At 33.6% G+C, this 15584-nt stretch overlaps 1 protein-coding gene across 2 annotated transcripts; it reads left to right on the forward strand.

The window, feature by feature from the left end:
* The first annotated feature begins 4415 nt into the window (after positions 1–4415).
* On the forward strand, positions 4416–15205 carry LOC124359323. Of its 2 annotated transcripts, XM_046811978.1 has the most exons (4): positions 4416–4734; positions 8281–8559; positions 9948–10328; positions 14759–15205. In XM_046811978.1, exons 1-3 carry the CDS (start codon positions 4425–4427, stop codon positions 10304–10306), a joined length of 948 nt encoding a protein of 315 aa, XP_046667934.1. In that variant the 5' UTR covers positions 4416–4424; the 3' UTR covers positions 10307–10328; positions 14759–15205. The 2 variants fall into 2 exon arrangements, with proteins under 2 accessions (XP_046667934.1, XP_046667933.1); XM_046811977.1 differs by lacking the exon at positions 14759–15205 and having other exon boundaries at positions 9948–11106.
* Positions 15206–15584: the final 379 nt, after the last annotated feature.

Below are 15584 nucleotides of genomic sequence, written 5' to 3' on the forward strand. Positions count from 1 at the left end.
ATGTGAATCATGATCATAAATGTCCTTATTTTCTTTTGCTTTCTGAAACTTGCACCAGCTACTTGTTCCTTTTGGGCAAAGTCCGTGTGCTGGATGTTGGTTACTGGAGCACAAATGAAAATAAACAGCCCATACGGCTTCTTTCATCTTTTGTAGGCTACCGGTATTTCGTCTAATGGCTAATCCGTAGTAAATTGCTATTTGTTTGATAGTAGCTCCAGTAAGTCTTCTACGACCACCTATTGTTTTGCCGTCAGAGAGTTCTTGCTTACCTTTTTTTGTTTTTTGGTTTGAGAAGGCGAGTAGACATCCTTTTTTGAACGTGCCCGACACATTCTAATTTTTCAATTATGAATTCAGGCCCATATGGTTTCAATTGGGACACAGTAGAGTAAGACGCAGTGTCACCATCACCAAGATAATTTTTGTACCTGACGTTATGTAGTGTTTTTGACCGCCTAAAAATATCAACCACTCCGGCTACCTCCATACCTCCGCTGGATCCCATATAATTAGCTGCACAGCTATCTAAATGTTCTTTTTCAAACCTCTTTAGGCATCTGCAATGTTTAGATAGTATTTGAGCATCTATTACTTTACCTGTAGCAACACTAATTGCAGTCACAATTCCATTTTGTGAGGTATGGCCTCGTCTCTGCCAAGAGCCATCCAGTGCAACAGTTATATCCCTAGACTCATCACTCGTATCATCATTTTCACTAATTTCTACTTATACTGCTTCTTCTGCTGATGTTTTCATAGATTCTAAGCTCACTTCCTTGGTAGCATTACAAAGAACATTATTGTAGTACTTGAATGAAGCTGGAGGAGGCATGTTCATTACTCAACAAAAGGTTCAAGCGCCCTGCTCACCACCTACGCCAACACAACGAAAAGCGTAGGCTAACCTAACATTTATTTCTCCCTTTCCTGTGCTTAGTGCTGGGCTGTTTGATTCTTTCACACTAAAATTGCAGTTAACACACATTATTTCTACTGTGAAACCTAAGCCTAATCTATCTTTTGCAACAAGATACAGTTTTGCCCCACAATATAAACATACAGCTATTTTACCGAGTAAGTTTTGAACAGTCCTCAAATTGACCAAGTCATATATTTCACCATTACCTAAATAGTCTTGGTAGTATGCCAAATTCTCACCAATTCTTTTTTCATACTTGAAGAATTTTGTTGAGGTACATCACTTTGAGGTGGGGTAGGCCTAGGAGAAGAACTAAGATCCATAGAATCACGATCACTTCCAGCACTTTCATCATTATTTTCTCCACGAACAACCACAACCTTACGATTACTTAGACATATAGGCTTACGCTTTTTAAACACTTTAGATGATCTAGACATTTGTATTAAAAAGTAATAAAGCAAATTTAGGATGTCACTAACCAATTCAAATCAACAAAACCTTGAAACTAATCAGAATAAATATTAATAATATTAATATAAAAAATAAACAACAAAACAGCTGTATTGTTGGGTGACAGCTGAGTTAGTACCAACCTCAGAAAATGAAATCACTGTACCACAGCGCTTACACAGTACTATAACAAAGTTAGACACTTAGCATGACAATGACAGCTTGTTGCGACAAAACCACCGAAAAGTCTGCATGTATTGCTTTATAAAAAGTGTTGTAAATTGAGTTTGACACCACGGATCTACATGACATTTGTTTTAAAATAAAATATATTTAAAACTAAATTTAGAAAAAAATTAAAATTGAAAATTTTGACCCAGGGGGTCATCCGACTCCCCTTAATATTCTATAATGTTGGTCAATGCAAAAAAGATTTACAATTAGTTCAAATTTTGGTCTCGTGTTTGATCAAAATTACCTGTAATACATTTATCACAATTTTAAACTTCGATACTTCATGATTAGTATTTTAAACTGATAAACAGTACTTGATGGTTATGTTTATTCTAAAATTTATAAGTGTTAATTTCGTCGACTATGAAGTTAGAAAGAACCTGACTGATACACCTTAAATACTTATCTAGAATACAAATTTAGTTATGTTTATTACATTTATAATATTAAGAAGTAATATAAACATACGGTATCCATACATATTATAATCCTTATTATCCGATCTCTTTTGGTTCATCAGTGTAAATATCCTTGAAATTTAAACTGACCTGGTATGAATGTATGAAAAGGATTATCCAAGTTATTATAGTTATTCAAAGCCCTTTAATTCAACGGGTTGAAAAGGCAAAAACATACACCTAATCCCTACGCTATACCTGTAAGTTTATGGATTTAAAAGATATATCGTTATTATGTGGATACAGATCAGTAGGTAAGAATAGTTACAGATAACCGTTGTAGCTACGAAGACACGGTTCTAGGGCAAGAACCTTATTTTACTGCTACTGTTTTATTATTCAGTGGGATTTAAACAAAATTGAGATATAAAAATTGTTCTCGAGCTTCTTTTGGTCTCAAAATTTGAAGTTCTAAGGCTTTATGAAAACCTTTCTTCCGCGCATAAATTTCCCTATATGGTACATTACAGTTCATTTGATTTTTTTTGGTGTAGAAATTTTATATTAGCGTTGCTGAGGGAAAGTAATAAATGTTTTGTATGAAAATAGTTGATGCCTCGAAACGTTTCAAATAAGCCCTCAAGAAACTATTTAAGCAGTGCAAATTTGAAGATGCAATAGTTAAATATGCAATAAGATCCAAGTAATTTCAAGAAGATAGACTTGCTTTTTGACTAAAATTCTAAAAATGGAATTTTTCAGAGGTTGGGAATAACCATAGGTAGAACGTCCGAAGATCTGAACCCTCAATGTCGAAGACTTCCGAAACCAGAATTTTTCATTTAAGAAAGCATCCGTAAGTGGAAATTGCAGGCGGTAGCGAGTATTTAGAGCACCAGCGATCTTACCGATATGCACTTTCCAGCTCAGAAGCCAGGAAACCCTAATAGATAAAAGAGGTTTTGTAATTCCCCTGTAGGAGGTTCGAAAGCCTATAGTAAGAATATTTAATGACGCGTGATTCTACAGAACGAAAGCTTATATAAGTCAGATGTGTTTATAATCCAAGAGTTATAACCCTTCTGTGCTGCTAGAATCAGAAATGTTTCGGTGGTTTAGAGTACCTAGATATCATGAGTTTGCGGAATTTTGGAGTGCCCAAAGGCTGAATCCTTTAGAAGGGAAGATGTCAGAGGGTGGGCTCACCCAGTACTCTCCAGAAGATTGGATCCTAGAAGATTAAGATTCAAGTGCTTCTAGATACCATAGACCTGTACAACATATAAGCTCTTGGAGAGCGGGAATTATAAAAATCTGCTCTCTTAGTACCTTTTCAGTACTTGATAATTATGTAGAGTTTACAAAGATATCATATTTTTGGACTTTCAAGGCTCAGAAGTACCGATTGGTTTTTTGACCTCAAGAAGATTTAGATATCATGAACTATCACACTCCAAAATATTCTCTTAGTTCAATCATATGCACTCTTGCATAGACTGGAAGTCCCTAAAAGCGAGATCTTCTAAAAGCTGGAACGTTGTTTACTGTCCTCCTGAAACAGAAGCCAAAGGTCTCTTAAAGGTTTTCATGATACTAAATGGAGGTAGTTTTGCATGAATCTGAAGTTAAATAAACTACCTCCAGACCTTTTGTGAAACAGGAAGTGACCTCATCTGATTCGTCTTTATTAATTTCCTAAGATACCTCCTAAAATTTGAACATTTGAAACCGAGAATAGTGTGGTTCATTCAGTATTTAAAGCCCCTTCATAACAAGGTTATTCAGAAAAACTCTTATCTCGCTGGCAGTCTGTATAGAAGCGCTACTTGTGTTTCAGAAGGAGAATACCGATATCAAATTAACAATTCTTGGATATTTTGTAAATTAGATTTATATGGATTTACATCATACCAATATCCACACATATTGATCGTATTAAAAAAAAATCACTTTGACAATTTGACATGTTCAAATTTATTATGAAATACAATAACACGAACGTGTAAAGGTGAAATTTATGGATTGTCAATCAAGAGACCCTAATGAATAGTAGCAGTACTTCGGATAACTCACTCTCTCAAGAAACACTTAGCCTAACTATTACACTACACTGTATTTCACCATAGCCTGCCGGTCGCTGCATAGCTTGACCATTCTATGAAGAGATTCATCGTCCTGTCCAAATTATTCAGATTAACTTTACTACACTGTATCTTTGTACACACCGAGATCTTAATGAAGTAAAATAAATATTCACAATGTTATATTTTTGGCCATTGATTATCACAACTTCCATCCGGTATTTCCTCATTCTCAAGGCTGACTTGCCGTCGGCAAACAGCGTGGTGGCACTGATAAGGCTTGATACCAGTAGACTATATAACTGCGTCAGTACTCTGACTCTTGTTTGGCCGGTCATGTTCCGTGCGCTCACTATCACCCTCACCCTCATGACGGGGTGGGGCGGTCACGCCTCGCACGACTGTTCACACATGGGCTCACTGCTCACTTACTACATCAACGGAGTCAATGGTCCCTGCTGGCCCGGTTTCCTGCCTTTCATCGTGATCCCCGAGATTCCCGAGGGATCCCTTTCTGATACGTTCTCCGAGGATCGGTACATATCCGGAGACGAGGTAGCGACATACATCGAGACAGGAGGTGCCTACTCGCCTAAAGGAGAGAGAATCGGCGATCTCGGTCCTGAGCGACTACTCCTTGTGGAAAGTACGTGGTAATATGCCTTTCTCGACTCCTTTTATATAGAATTATCAGTATTATGTTTGCATAGTCTCAGTTTTTCTGTACTTCTATATAGACTTTATCAATAAGTAGTAATAATTTACACGGTACATGTGATACTTGTATTTTGACCAGTTCCCTGATGGCAATATATTGCACAGAATATAAGTGAGTTTTATAGGAATTCCAACTAGTATATTGGTAGTGACAAGAATTTAATCATTTAAATTGCTATTATTCATATTTAATATCTAAAAATTGGCGTGTAATGAAAATAGTTGTACACTTGCTATTAAACGGAATGTAAGTAGCAATACTGATATACACTGACATGCTCTTTATTTCCATTTTAAGTTGTAATATAGGTAAACGTAATAGTAAACATGTAACGAAAGATTAGATTTATATATATATATATATAATTATATATAAATTAAAGAAGGCAATTGCCATTTATACAATTAATTGTAAATACAGGTCGTTTGACAGGTATTTGGTCTTCCGATCATATGTTAGTTTGCTTATTTAAACGCATATGTGACAGATACGGCCAAATACAAAATAATTGAATCGGAAAAAGTAAGCGCTCTGTGGTGTAATGGTAGCACATTCACCCGGCAAGTGAGAGATCCGGGTTCGACTCCCGGCGGAGCAAGTACTTTTTGCGATTCAATATTTATTGAAATTAAATTAGGCTATTGCCACTTATTCAAATTTAATGAATATATATATATATATATATATATATATATATATATATATATGTGTGTGTGTGTGTGTGTGTATATATTTCATATGTGTGTGAAATATTTCTCATGCACTTCATGCACGATAGTTATTACCTACTTCAATAATAATAAATTTAGGCATAACATTAAAGAATGAGTAACACAATACAATTAAAAGGATTTCATTACCAGCTAATCAAGAAATTATTTTATTATCTGACTAAAAATCAAATATATTGATAAAGAAATATTTTATCTTGTAATTTATAAATAATATACTCCCACGAAATGGAAAATAATTTACTGGGTGAAACAAGTTTGTACTTTTATTTCCGTTACGTTTTTATTCTTATATAAAAATATTAAAACTGTGATAAATATAAACAAGTGGCGTTGGAAATATAGTCCATTCGAACCAGAAATACTTCTACACACCCATAACTTGCCGCATATTGTTCCTAGTCTTTGTAAGTAAATACAAATTCTGGAATATTTAAGTTGAATAGAGAAAGTTAGAAGAATTTTGGACATCAACAAACTTGAACGTGCGTTTTGCCAGTTACCCTATACAATCAGAAGTCACTTTAAACAGTGACTGCTTCAAGTACCCTACTACTGAACTTTCAATAATTAACCTAATAAGTACCCTTTCTAGAGGTAGGTAACTTTGAAACGTCTGCTCAGATCATCTCTCATTTTCTATACATCAACTTCTTCTAGCTATATGGCCTGGAGTTGAAGTAGGAATTAACGACTAAGATAGAATGCTCAATTTAAAATGAGAAGATCAGCGTGTTAAATAGATCAATATTTATGTCAGTATTATCGTGAAAAATATTGAATAAACTATTTTACAACTAAAATTGCTTTAAAATAGGAAATCTATCAGCTACATTTAATAGTAGAACATATGCAATGTATAATTTTATTTAGTTAAAATAACATAGTGTACACAGTGATTCTCTTCCATTAATAAAATGTACACGTTAAACTAACGCTTGAATATTATACTTCAAAATCTTCTTTTGTTATTTTACCACGTGATATACAGTAAGAAAATTAATGTGCATTAATAATAATGTCAAAAAGTATGTACCAACCGATTAAATTCAATTTATCAATTCCACATAACCATAAACTTTTGAGTGAACTCTGTTATGTCACTCATTTCTAAGGTCAATGATATTTAGTAACAATGTAATAGCCTCCATTACAATACATTTCATTATTCATATTCTGGAAATCGAAGGCCTCCCACTGGATGACGTTTCTTGCACATTGAACACACTTCTGGCGTGAAAGATTTTTTGAGGTAAGTGATAATCATTGTAAGAATTCTATTTTTTTTATAAAATCGTCCCTCACTCGTAAAGTTCTATGCATTTATAGCTTCCAAAGAATAATCCGAAAGCCTTCTTTACTATGACTGCGAGATTTCATGTATTCAGTTTTAATATAAGTTATAATAATTATAATATATAGTTATAATGTTTTAATTTGTTCCAAAAATTTTTTCAGTTTGAGTGATTTTACTTGGCATAATCATATGTTAGGTTACTCCATATAGGCATTTTAAATATGGATGTGAGTATTTAGATATAATCTAATATTTTCAATTACCATTCACATTTTGTACGATTATTTGAAACTGCAGAATTATTTTCACAAAATTTTTCGAAACGGTAAAATACTCTCATATTGCTAACTAATGAATTAAAGAAACATACACATCTTTGTGTTGGAAAAGAATTTCATACCACTAATAGCATTTTGAACGACGGATTTAAATCATAACATACTTAATTAAGTAAAATACTTAAGTTTTATGTAAAATACCGTACTTATTTACTCAATTTAATTAAGTAGGATTCAAATCACCTACAGTTTGAAATCATTAATAAACGATACGTTTATAACGTATTACTGTGGCATGGTGTGACCACAATTTAAATCATGTGAATGAATATACAGGAATTAACTATTTATCCCTCCCCACTGTAGTGTTTTAGTGCTCTATTTAATTATTTGTAAACTTCAACCCTGATTCCGTTCATACTTTTTGTAATGCTCACGGTTTTCATAATATAAAAACCTTCTCTTAACTGTTTTCTACTCTAGTGTACAAATCGTTCGTATTTGGATTGTAAATGATAAAGTGTTCATACCATGAAGGAGGAGGAGCTCTTCTTATCGAAAATATCAATTTTCTATTATTTTATAAAATAAAATTCACAATTTTCCAATAAATTCTATATTTTAAGTGGCAATAAAAGTGAAAATAAAAGTGGCATTTACAAAATTAACTGTGAAGACTGTGATAAGATTTATATTGGCCAGACAAAAAGAACCATTTAAAAAATTTAAGGAACCGAAAGATATTATAAATACGGACAAACTGAAAAATCAGCTATTGCCAAACATGCATTTGAAACAAACCACCTTTAAACACTTTACACTATTAAAACAAGTCCATAAACAAGAAGAACTCGACGCATATGAAACATTATACATAACGAAACATAAAGATAAAATATTAACAATGATTTTGGATCGAGTCAAAATTCACCATTCTTTTAAAATATAACTAAATTCTTTTTTGAGCAAAACCTTTACACATATACTAATATTTATTTTATTTTACTTTTAACCATATAAATTTTGTATTAAGTTTTATTCAGCTGATATTTGTTGTAAATTGTTGATTCACACCTTCTTAAAGACCTCGTGTTAAAATATATACATTATTTGGGAATTGTGATATTCATACAATTTTTCTGATATTTTTTAAATTACCGTTTTCCAGCCATTCATATTGACCTAACGTCAAAGGCAGCAAAAAATCCCAATTACGAGGTCCAAGTGGAAGATATCGAAGAGTGGATCTGTAACAATGGACCCATTCCGCCTCGAGCGTTCATTATCTTCAACACAGGCTGGTCATTCAAGCGCGGCACCCGCTACTATGGGCCAGACACTGTTCTCGACCTGGACCAGCTGAGTGACGCCCTACAGTTTGACATCTCATCCCTGCCCTTTCTCGTTCCCGGAGTGTTGGAGTTCGCGTGGCCCGGTATCTCAGCTGGTAAGTGTGTTACTTACGATTTAATCAATAATTAATTGAGACTTTTATTTGTAATTTGTTGATTCAAACAAATATATATTTACTTAAAAACTGACAAAAATTGTAATTTATAAGTAACATCAATGTGATGTTATTTGATGTTATATTATGATGTGAGTATACATGGCGTACAAGACTAGCTGCCAAAGAAACTAGTTTATATAGATGTATGATCTGTACCGCATACACACCTGCATACACTAGCTCTTTAACAGGCGTAAAGCTGGGAAGTTTAAATATAGTCATAGGGATGTTATACGTGTTTTATATACATTTAATAGAGAAATTAAGTTATTTAACTCAGGTGAAAAATAACTCGAATCTCTTCATGAGTAAGTCATGGAAAAATTAAAAATTGAAGTTAAGATTCCCATCGAATATGTGGAGAGTTACCGAGCATATTTACCTGGATAATGAGGCACATATATGCTTCCCTGAGGGTGGTTATGAGTATCTAGAATTACCGTCCCTATGACGTATCATAGCGCCAGACCCCTAATGTAAACTCATGGGTTCTAATAAAGATGTCTCTGTGTACCTGAATGTTTGAGGTTCCACACGACTTCCAAGCCCTCTGGATATCCATCTGGGGTCTCCTCAGAACTCTTTACGTCAACAGTGAAATATCTTAAAGTTTTGTAAAGAGAAATCAGTTATACGTCTAGTCCATCCTTTTTTCATTGTACGGGTCTGGATGCTCGTGAATTCCAATACAGATATTACGGCCATCTTAAATTTTTAGATTTATAGTTAGAAATACTTCTTTCAGATCTACATCATATACGAGTGCCAAAGCCTCTGGACCACCAACTGGAGTGTTCTAAAACATCCTTACTAGAGAGATAAAGAAGTAAAGAGTTTTACTGATGGCAGTTATAGGTACAACCCATTATTTTCCCTCCATACACGGAAGCAAGTGTACTTATACAATGTGTGTATTATTGAAAACTGTACCTTACATAATGCGATATTTATAGGAATTCCCTGATGCAAGTAATGATTACTAGGCAAAATATCACTATCCTATGCGTTATTCCTGGTATGCGTTAGGTCTGGAAGCATCAAATCTTCACTCCACATAAAATAAAAAAAAATATGGCACTAACGTATATCATGTAGTGTTATTTTTGCAGTATTCGAATAAATACCTTCCAGCATACAATACATTTTCAAGGGAGTCATTATTTACCAATCTTAGTAAGTAATCGGTATTTTTAATAGATTTTTTTAATATGTTAAAACAGCTGGCTTCTTAAATAGTAAGTGCATTTTAATTGGTTATAGTACTACGCAGAGTGATGAAGTAAACTAATTTGAAATAACTGTGTCTACACTTGCTTGTTTCATAGAAGCAGCGGAGTTCTTGTTGAACTGTTTCTTCATAGTTGGGATCGGCATAGACACCCCCTCGGTGGACGCAGGGTATCGCCACAAACCATACTCTAGCGACATACCCGACAGTCGAGCTATCCGCAGGTATCTCAGTACCTATGGCATGTACTTAGTGCACAACATTCTGCTGTTGGATATCCACCTGCCAGCCCGCGGCATCTTCTCCACCTTAGGCGTGTTCAACATGCGCCGTGCCACTCGCGCGCCCGTCAACATCTACGTGGAATATTGCATCAAAAGGAAGCCATCAACGACCTGTGAGTTGGCCGACTACTGCAACGTCGTCTTTGGCAACTACCCATATCGCCGTGTCTAGCGAGACTGCCGTACAGTGCACAGTAATTATTTTATTTATTCCCTAAGATAACAGATAACAGATTGTAGGCCACAATTTATAATCCATAACATTGTACATTACTTTGGCGTAATGTAATGTATAATGTTAAAAACAAAATCATCTGGTTCTTCAAGGTAATATATGAAACATTACCAAATGTTTAATTGACCTTTCAGGAATATTAGTTTCGGTACCAAAGAACTGTTAATTCCAATCGTAAAGAAACTAATTTCCAATTTACTATTCCAATTTTATGTTTTATGTATTAAAACATTAGTTCACATGGATACCAAGTTTGATGAATAAAGTGAGCCAATCATATTATAGCTCTTTTCGTCATAAAAGTGATTACTGAATAATTTTTCTATTCCGACAACCATAGCTGAAATTTTTTAAAGCTGTCTAAATACAAATCAATTTCTCCATAACGAAATCAAAGTAGGAATTGGTTGGGCGGCAATGATACAGTTTACGAATATTGCTGTCAAATAATTACAATCGTCTGTACGTAGTATGAAATTAAAATATATAATCACGATATCCCTTGGTAATGCCTAAAAATTAAATCACATCTTAATATATTAAATTTAAAGTTGACAGTTAATTATAAAAATCTGCTGTTTTCTTTGGTAATATTGTAAACTGTAGCTTAAAGTTATTTTTTTATAAATTAAATCCTTTTACTAAATGTTTGGATTTCTAATTACCTCTCAATTTGATTATAACAAGAGTAATAGGAAACTGAATTTGATAGACAGTGTTTGTTTCTTGAAACTTATATCTGGTTTTTTTTTGCGTTGGGGGTATTGGGGTGGATTCACAGATCCTCAAACGTCAACCTGAGCTTATTGTGTGCCCCTTTGATGTTAGAGGGGTAAGCCTATCTTTGTGCCCATTAGGCTAAGAAGCTTTTCCCCGATACTAGCATCTGGTTCGTCGCCTGGTTGTTTATCACCGAAAAGGTGATATCTGTTTTAGTTTTAATTCGTTTTATGACAAAATAACGTTTTTTAACATAAGTTCTCAAATGAGCGTATAAAAAAAGAAACTAAAATCATGAATTCATGTTCTTCTTATCATTTATAAATATTTGTACATCCTTAAATCAGAGGTATTTTATTCGTTAAATATTAATAAAATATAACTATGAAATATATAAATATGTGTACTTTATTGCAATAAAAATCAATTATGATTATTAAATACATGACAAATAACAATTTGAAATAGAGTTCAGACCTTTTTATTTCAACTACTGGTGTAAAAGTAATAACCAAGGTTTTTGCTAGTTACAAAAGTGAATATTAAAACAGGAATGAATTTTGTAAAAGTTGAATTTATTTCTATTCATATCTAAATATTACGAATCGTTATGGTATAGCCAATATCCACAGTGATGAATATATATTGGTTTATAGGACTACTGAAAAATCCGAATTTTTATGAAACATTTAATATATAAAAGACAAGTCAGATTAATTTTTTTCCCAGTTTATGTTTAACCTAAATAATTATCACTCTTCTGCTACAAATAATAAAATGTCGTGATATAAGATAATATGTTACTTTAAATTTTTGCATGTATGTTGCTATGCGGTAGTGTGAGTCATAATGTAGGAATACGTTGTATTATAAAAACTACAATGATTTGGAAGAAACAATGGGGGGAAACAATTTATCTTCGCCTACTTTCAGATTTAAGAAAAATGTTGTCCAGTGGATGTACATTAAAACGTTACCGTATTAGTATTATTTTTAGAAAAGACCCTCTACGATCACGTTCAGCATAGTAATCAATAGGATATGTAGATAGAGATATGTTTAGATAAGACTAGCCTGTATGCGGGTCCGCAATACAATATAATCCGTCTCGTTACATATTTTGAGGTGTAACATAGAGTCATAAGTGAAAGGAAATAGCAAATACATAATAATTCAATATAAATCAAGCATCGTAAAGGTAGTGACAGCAATGAATGAACACAATAAAACTAACAGGAAAGCATAAAATCAGCTCAATACTTTATATGTTTATTTTTAATTAAATGGTAAGGGAATATTATTCAAAGCTTTTCATCTATAACAGTAGATTTAATATATGTAAAAGAATGTTTTTTAAAGTTTTTACGTTTGAGTAAACTATTCGAAAACATTGCTTGGATGTCGGTCTTGAGCACATATTGGAAAGTGACGTAATTACAGGTCATCTACAAAATGTGTTGGGTATGTATTTAAATACGCGACAAGATCGCCCTTAAAAAGTTAAAATAATAAAATATTTAATAAATCGATGCAAAGGAGTATCGATGAAAATGATTGTAATAATTTTTTCCAAATTTGTGTATTTCACGATTTTTACATTGCCATAATAATTACCTTTATGACCAATTTTAAAATGTTAAAATTTATTTTGTTAACAATTTTTACTTATTTACTCAAAACTCAATATATTATTCTTCTAAACAAGAAATGCCTTTGTTTAAAGTATCTATATACCTTTTAACAAGAAGGACTGTACAGATTCAACAAACAGACAGGCGGACAGACTACGACACGGTGGAAGGTTCTGTAGCGTTCTTATTTACCTAAACCAGATAATACTTATTGGATAAGCGGATCGCTAGAGGGGCTGGACCAATTTCATTTTTGTCTGAATGTCTGCCTATTGTTCCATACAGTATTTCGTAAACGATTGGACCTATAGACTTGACATTTTATATGTAAATCCGCGAAGCTTGTCACGCAGATGTGGTGTGGCGTAGACCTACCTTGTAATTTGTTTGGTATGATCCATCTAAGAATTTTAAGTGATAAATGTAGTGAAATAAAAAACAAAATATAATATTTATTTAGGTATTAAAAATTAATTATACATAGCCTTTTATGTACGACTTTAACAATGTGTTTTACGGAGTAGATAATTGCATTGTAATAAAAGCTATATACCGTTCTAAAAATTGATAATTAATTGCTAAACTCAGAGTATAAATAAAGTTGTAAACATATTGGGTACAATAGTTTAATAAGTTGGCATGGGGCATATTAGCAGATATAGATAAATGAGAATGAAATGGGCAATTTGAAATATGCCATGAAGTCTCAGCAAAGTCTATTTCATGAGACGTTGTGCAGCATACTCCTACGTAGTTTATGTTGGTAAATCTGAAATTTTAATATTAATAACACAGAAATTAATTAGAACATTCAAGATTTGTATTATATTGTATTGTATCAGTTGTTTTGTTTGTCAATCAATCTGGGTAGCGGCGATAAAACATCAAATTAATAATGTGTTATTCCTAAAATAACTTATTGAGACATGTTATACGATAACTATACATAACTTATTAGTATAGCTCGGCACCATAGAGTATACAAGGCGGAGTTGGGTTTGCTCGTGTTAGATTAAGGGTGTTAATTTAGCGTATAATATTATAATTTAAGTTAGTGAAAATTGTGCCAGCCTAATATTTTGTGAAATGTCTTCATAATAATTATGCTACATGTCTGTCTGTCACATTTTCAAGTTATATTACATTTTTATTCAGACTGAATTCAATTTGTTTACAAATTTTTGTGTTAACGATTTTCTAGTTGCTATCATTCTCATACATAAGTCCTATGTGAAAATGTCTAACATTCAGCCAAATACCACTGCGTTACATGCACCATAGTCAAACTCGATGTTGCCTGTTAGTAGGTCAGTTAGTTTCCGGAAAGTCGTGCAGATAGACAGAAATACAGATGTAGTGGTAGGCTTTGCTAACGCCCAACTAAATACCATGGCGTTACATGCACCATAGTCAAACTCGATGTTTTCTGTTAGTAGGTCAGTTATTTTCCGAAAAGTCGTGCAAATAAACAGAAATACAGATGTAGTGGTAGGCTTTGCTAACGCCCAGCTGAATACCATTAGTCAAGAAATGAAAAGTACTGATGAGGAAAATAACTTTTTACGTACACTTTTTTATTATATGAAAATAACGCTAATGATTGGTGCTTCGAATCAAGCACAGAAGTTCTTAACTGATGTTCTTGTATATAATATGTAGTATATTAGTTAGTTATTAAGTAATAATAATAATAACATGAAAAAGAAACTGAACTATTTATTGAGATAGGCAAAATGAGATAAACCTATTATCATCTTTAGTACACTTTCTTATACTTAAACAAAGCTTTTTAACTGTAGGAACTTACTAATAAGTAAAATTACTTATCCCGCTGGTGCTGAAGTTTCATTCGGTTTGCCTACTTAATGTAAATCTTTTGGTAGGAACAAAGACGGATGGAATTTTTCGTTATATCTATAAAAAAATTAATTATAATACTTATTCAAATTTGACACTAAAAGTGATCATATTTTTTTAACACCAAGTAATGAATGTTGAGTTTAGATTCAAGAGACAATGATTATTCCTTTTCATATAGATTAGACTGGAAGTCTACTGGGCAAACCAGGCATATCTCCATTGTATCCTGGGTGTATTTAATGTTTTCCATCGTATCCACTGAAGAGGACTGCCTACGAATCCAGGAAGATCTTTGTGCGATCGACCGCTGGTGCGAAGAGAATAAAATGAAACTCAACACTAAGAAATGCCAAGTGATGACCTTCCATCGGAATCTCTCCCTCGTTGTCCATGAGTACAATATACGCAGTGAGCCCTTAACTCGTGTACTGCAGGTAAAAGATCTTGGTATTACATTAGTACCTTCAATGAATCCTGAGTTGCATGTGCGAAACATTTGCAGCAGAGCAAACAAAATGCTTGGATTTGTCTCCCGCTTCTCAAAAGGCTTAAGTGACACGGCTTTAAAAACTTTGTATTGTGCTATGGTACGCCAAATCCTTGAATATGGCTCTCCAGTGTGGAACCCCCCCAGAAGTTTCTCATAGATGAACTAGAGACTATTCAAAGAAGATTTATTCGAATAGTGGGTGTCAGGAGTGGTCTTCTCTATCGTCAGGTTCTCATCTGGGAAGTGTCTCGTGATCTGGGACTCCTGACTCTTGCGGATCGCAGATTCTCCGCTGACGTTGTACTGCTGTCAAAGATCCTTAACGGCAAGATCGACTGTCCCGATATGCTGAGCCAGATCCTCTTCAGGACCCCTTCAGCCACTCGCTCCAGAGACCTGTTCGCTAGGGAGCAACATCGCACCAACTACGCAGCAAACGATACGATGTACCGACTTCAGAGTTCTGGTAATAGCGTCGCCGACATCGTTGACTTTTTTGTGGACAGTATACCAG

This window comes from Homalodisca vitripennis, chromosome 4, assembly GCF_021130785.1.
Source record: "Homalodisca vitripennis isolate AUS2020 chromosome 4, UT_GWSS_2.1, whole genome shotgun sequence".
Lineage (NCBI taxonomy): Eukaryota > Metazoa > Arthropoda > Insecta > Hemiptera > Cicadellidae > Homalodisca > Homalodisca vitripennis.

Excerpts from the sequence above, each read along its gene's own strand:
- LOC124359323 (XM_046811978.1), top strand. The coding sequence starts at position 4,425 with ATGTTCCGTGCGCTCACTATCACCCTCACCCTCATGACGGGGTGGGGC. Across the intron at positions 4,735-8,280 it reads GCGACTACTCCTTGTGGAAA|CCATTCATATTGACCTAACG; the intron begins GTACGTGGTAAT and ends ACCGTTTTCCAG. Across the intron at positions 8,560-9,947 it reads GTGGCCCGGTATCTCAGCTG|AAGCAGCGGAGTTCTTGTTG; the intron begins GTAAGTGTGTTA and ends CTTGTTTCATAG.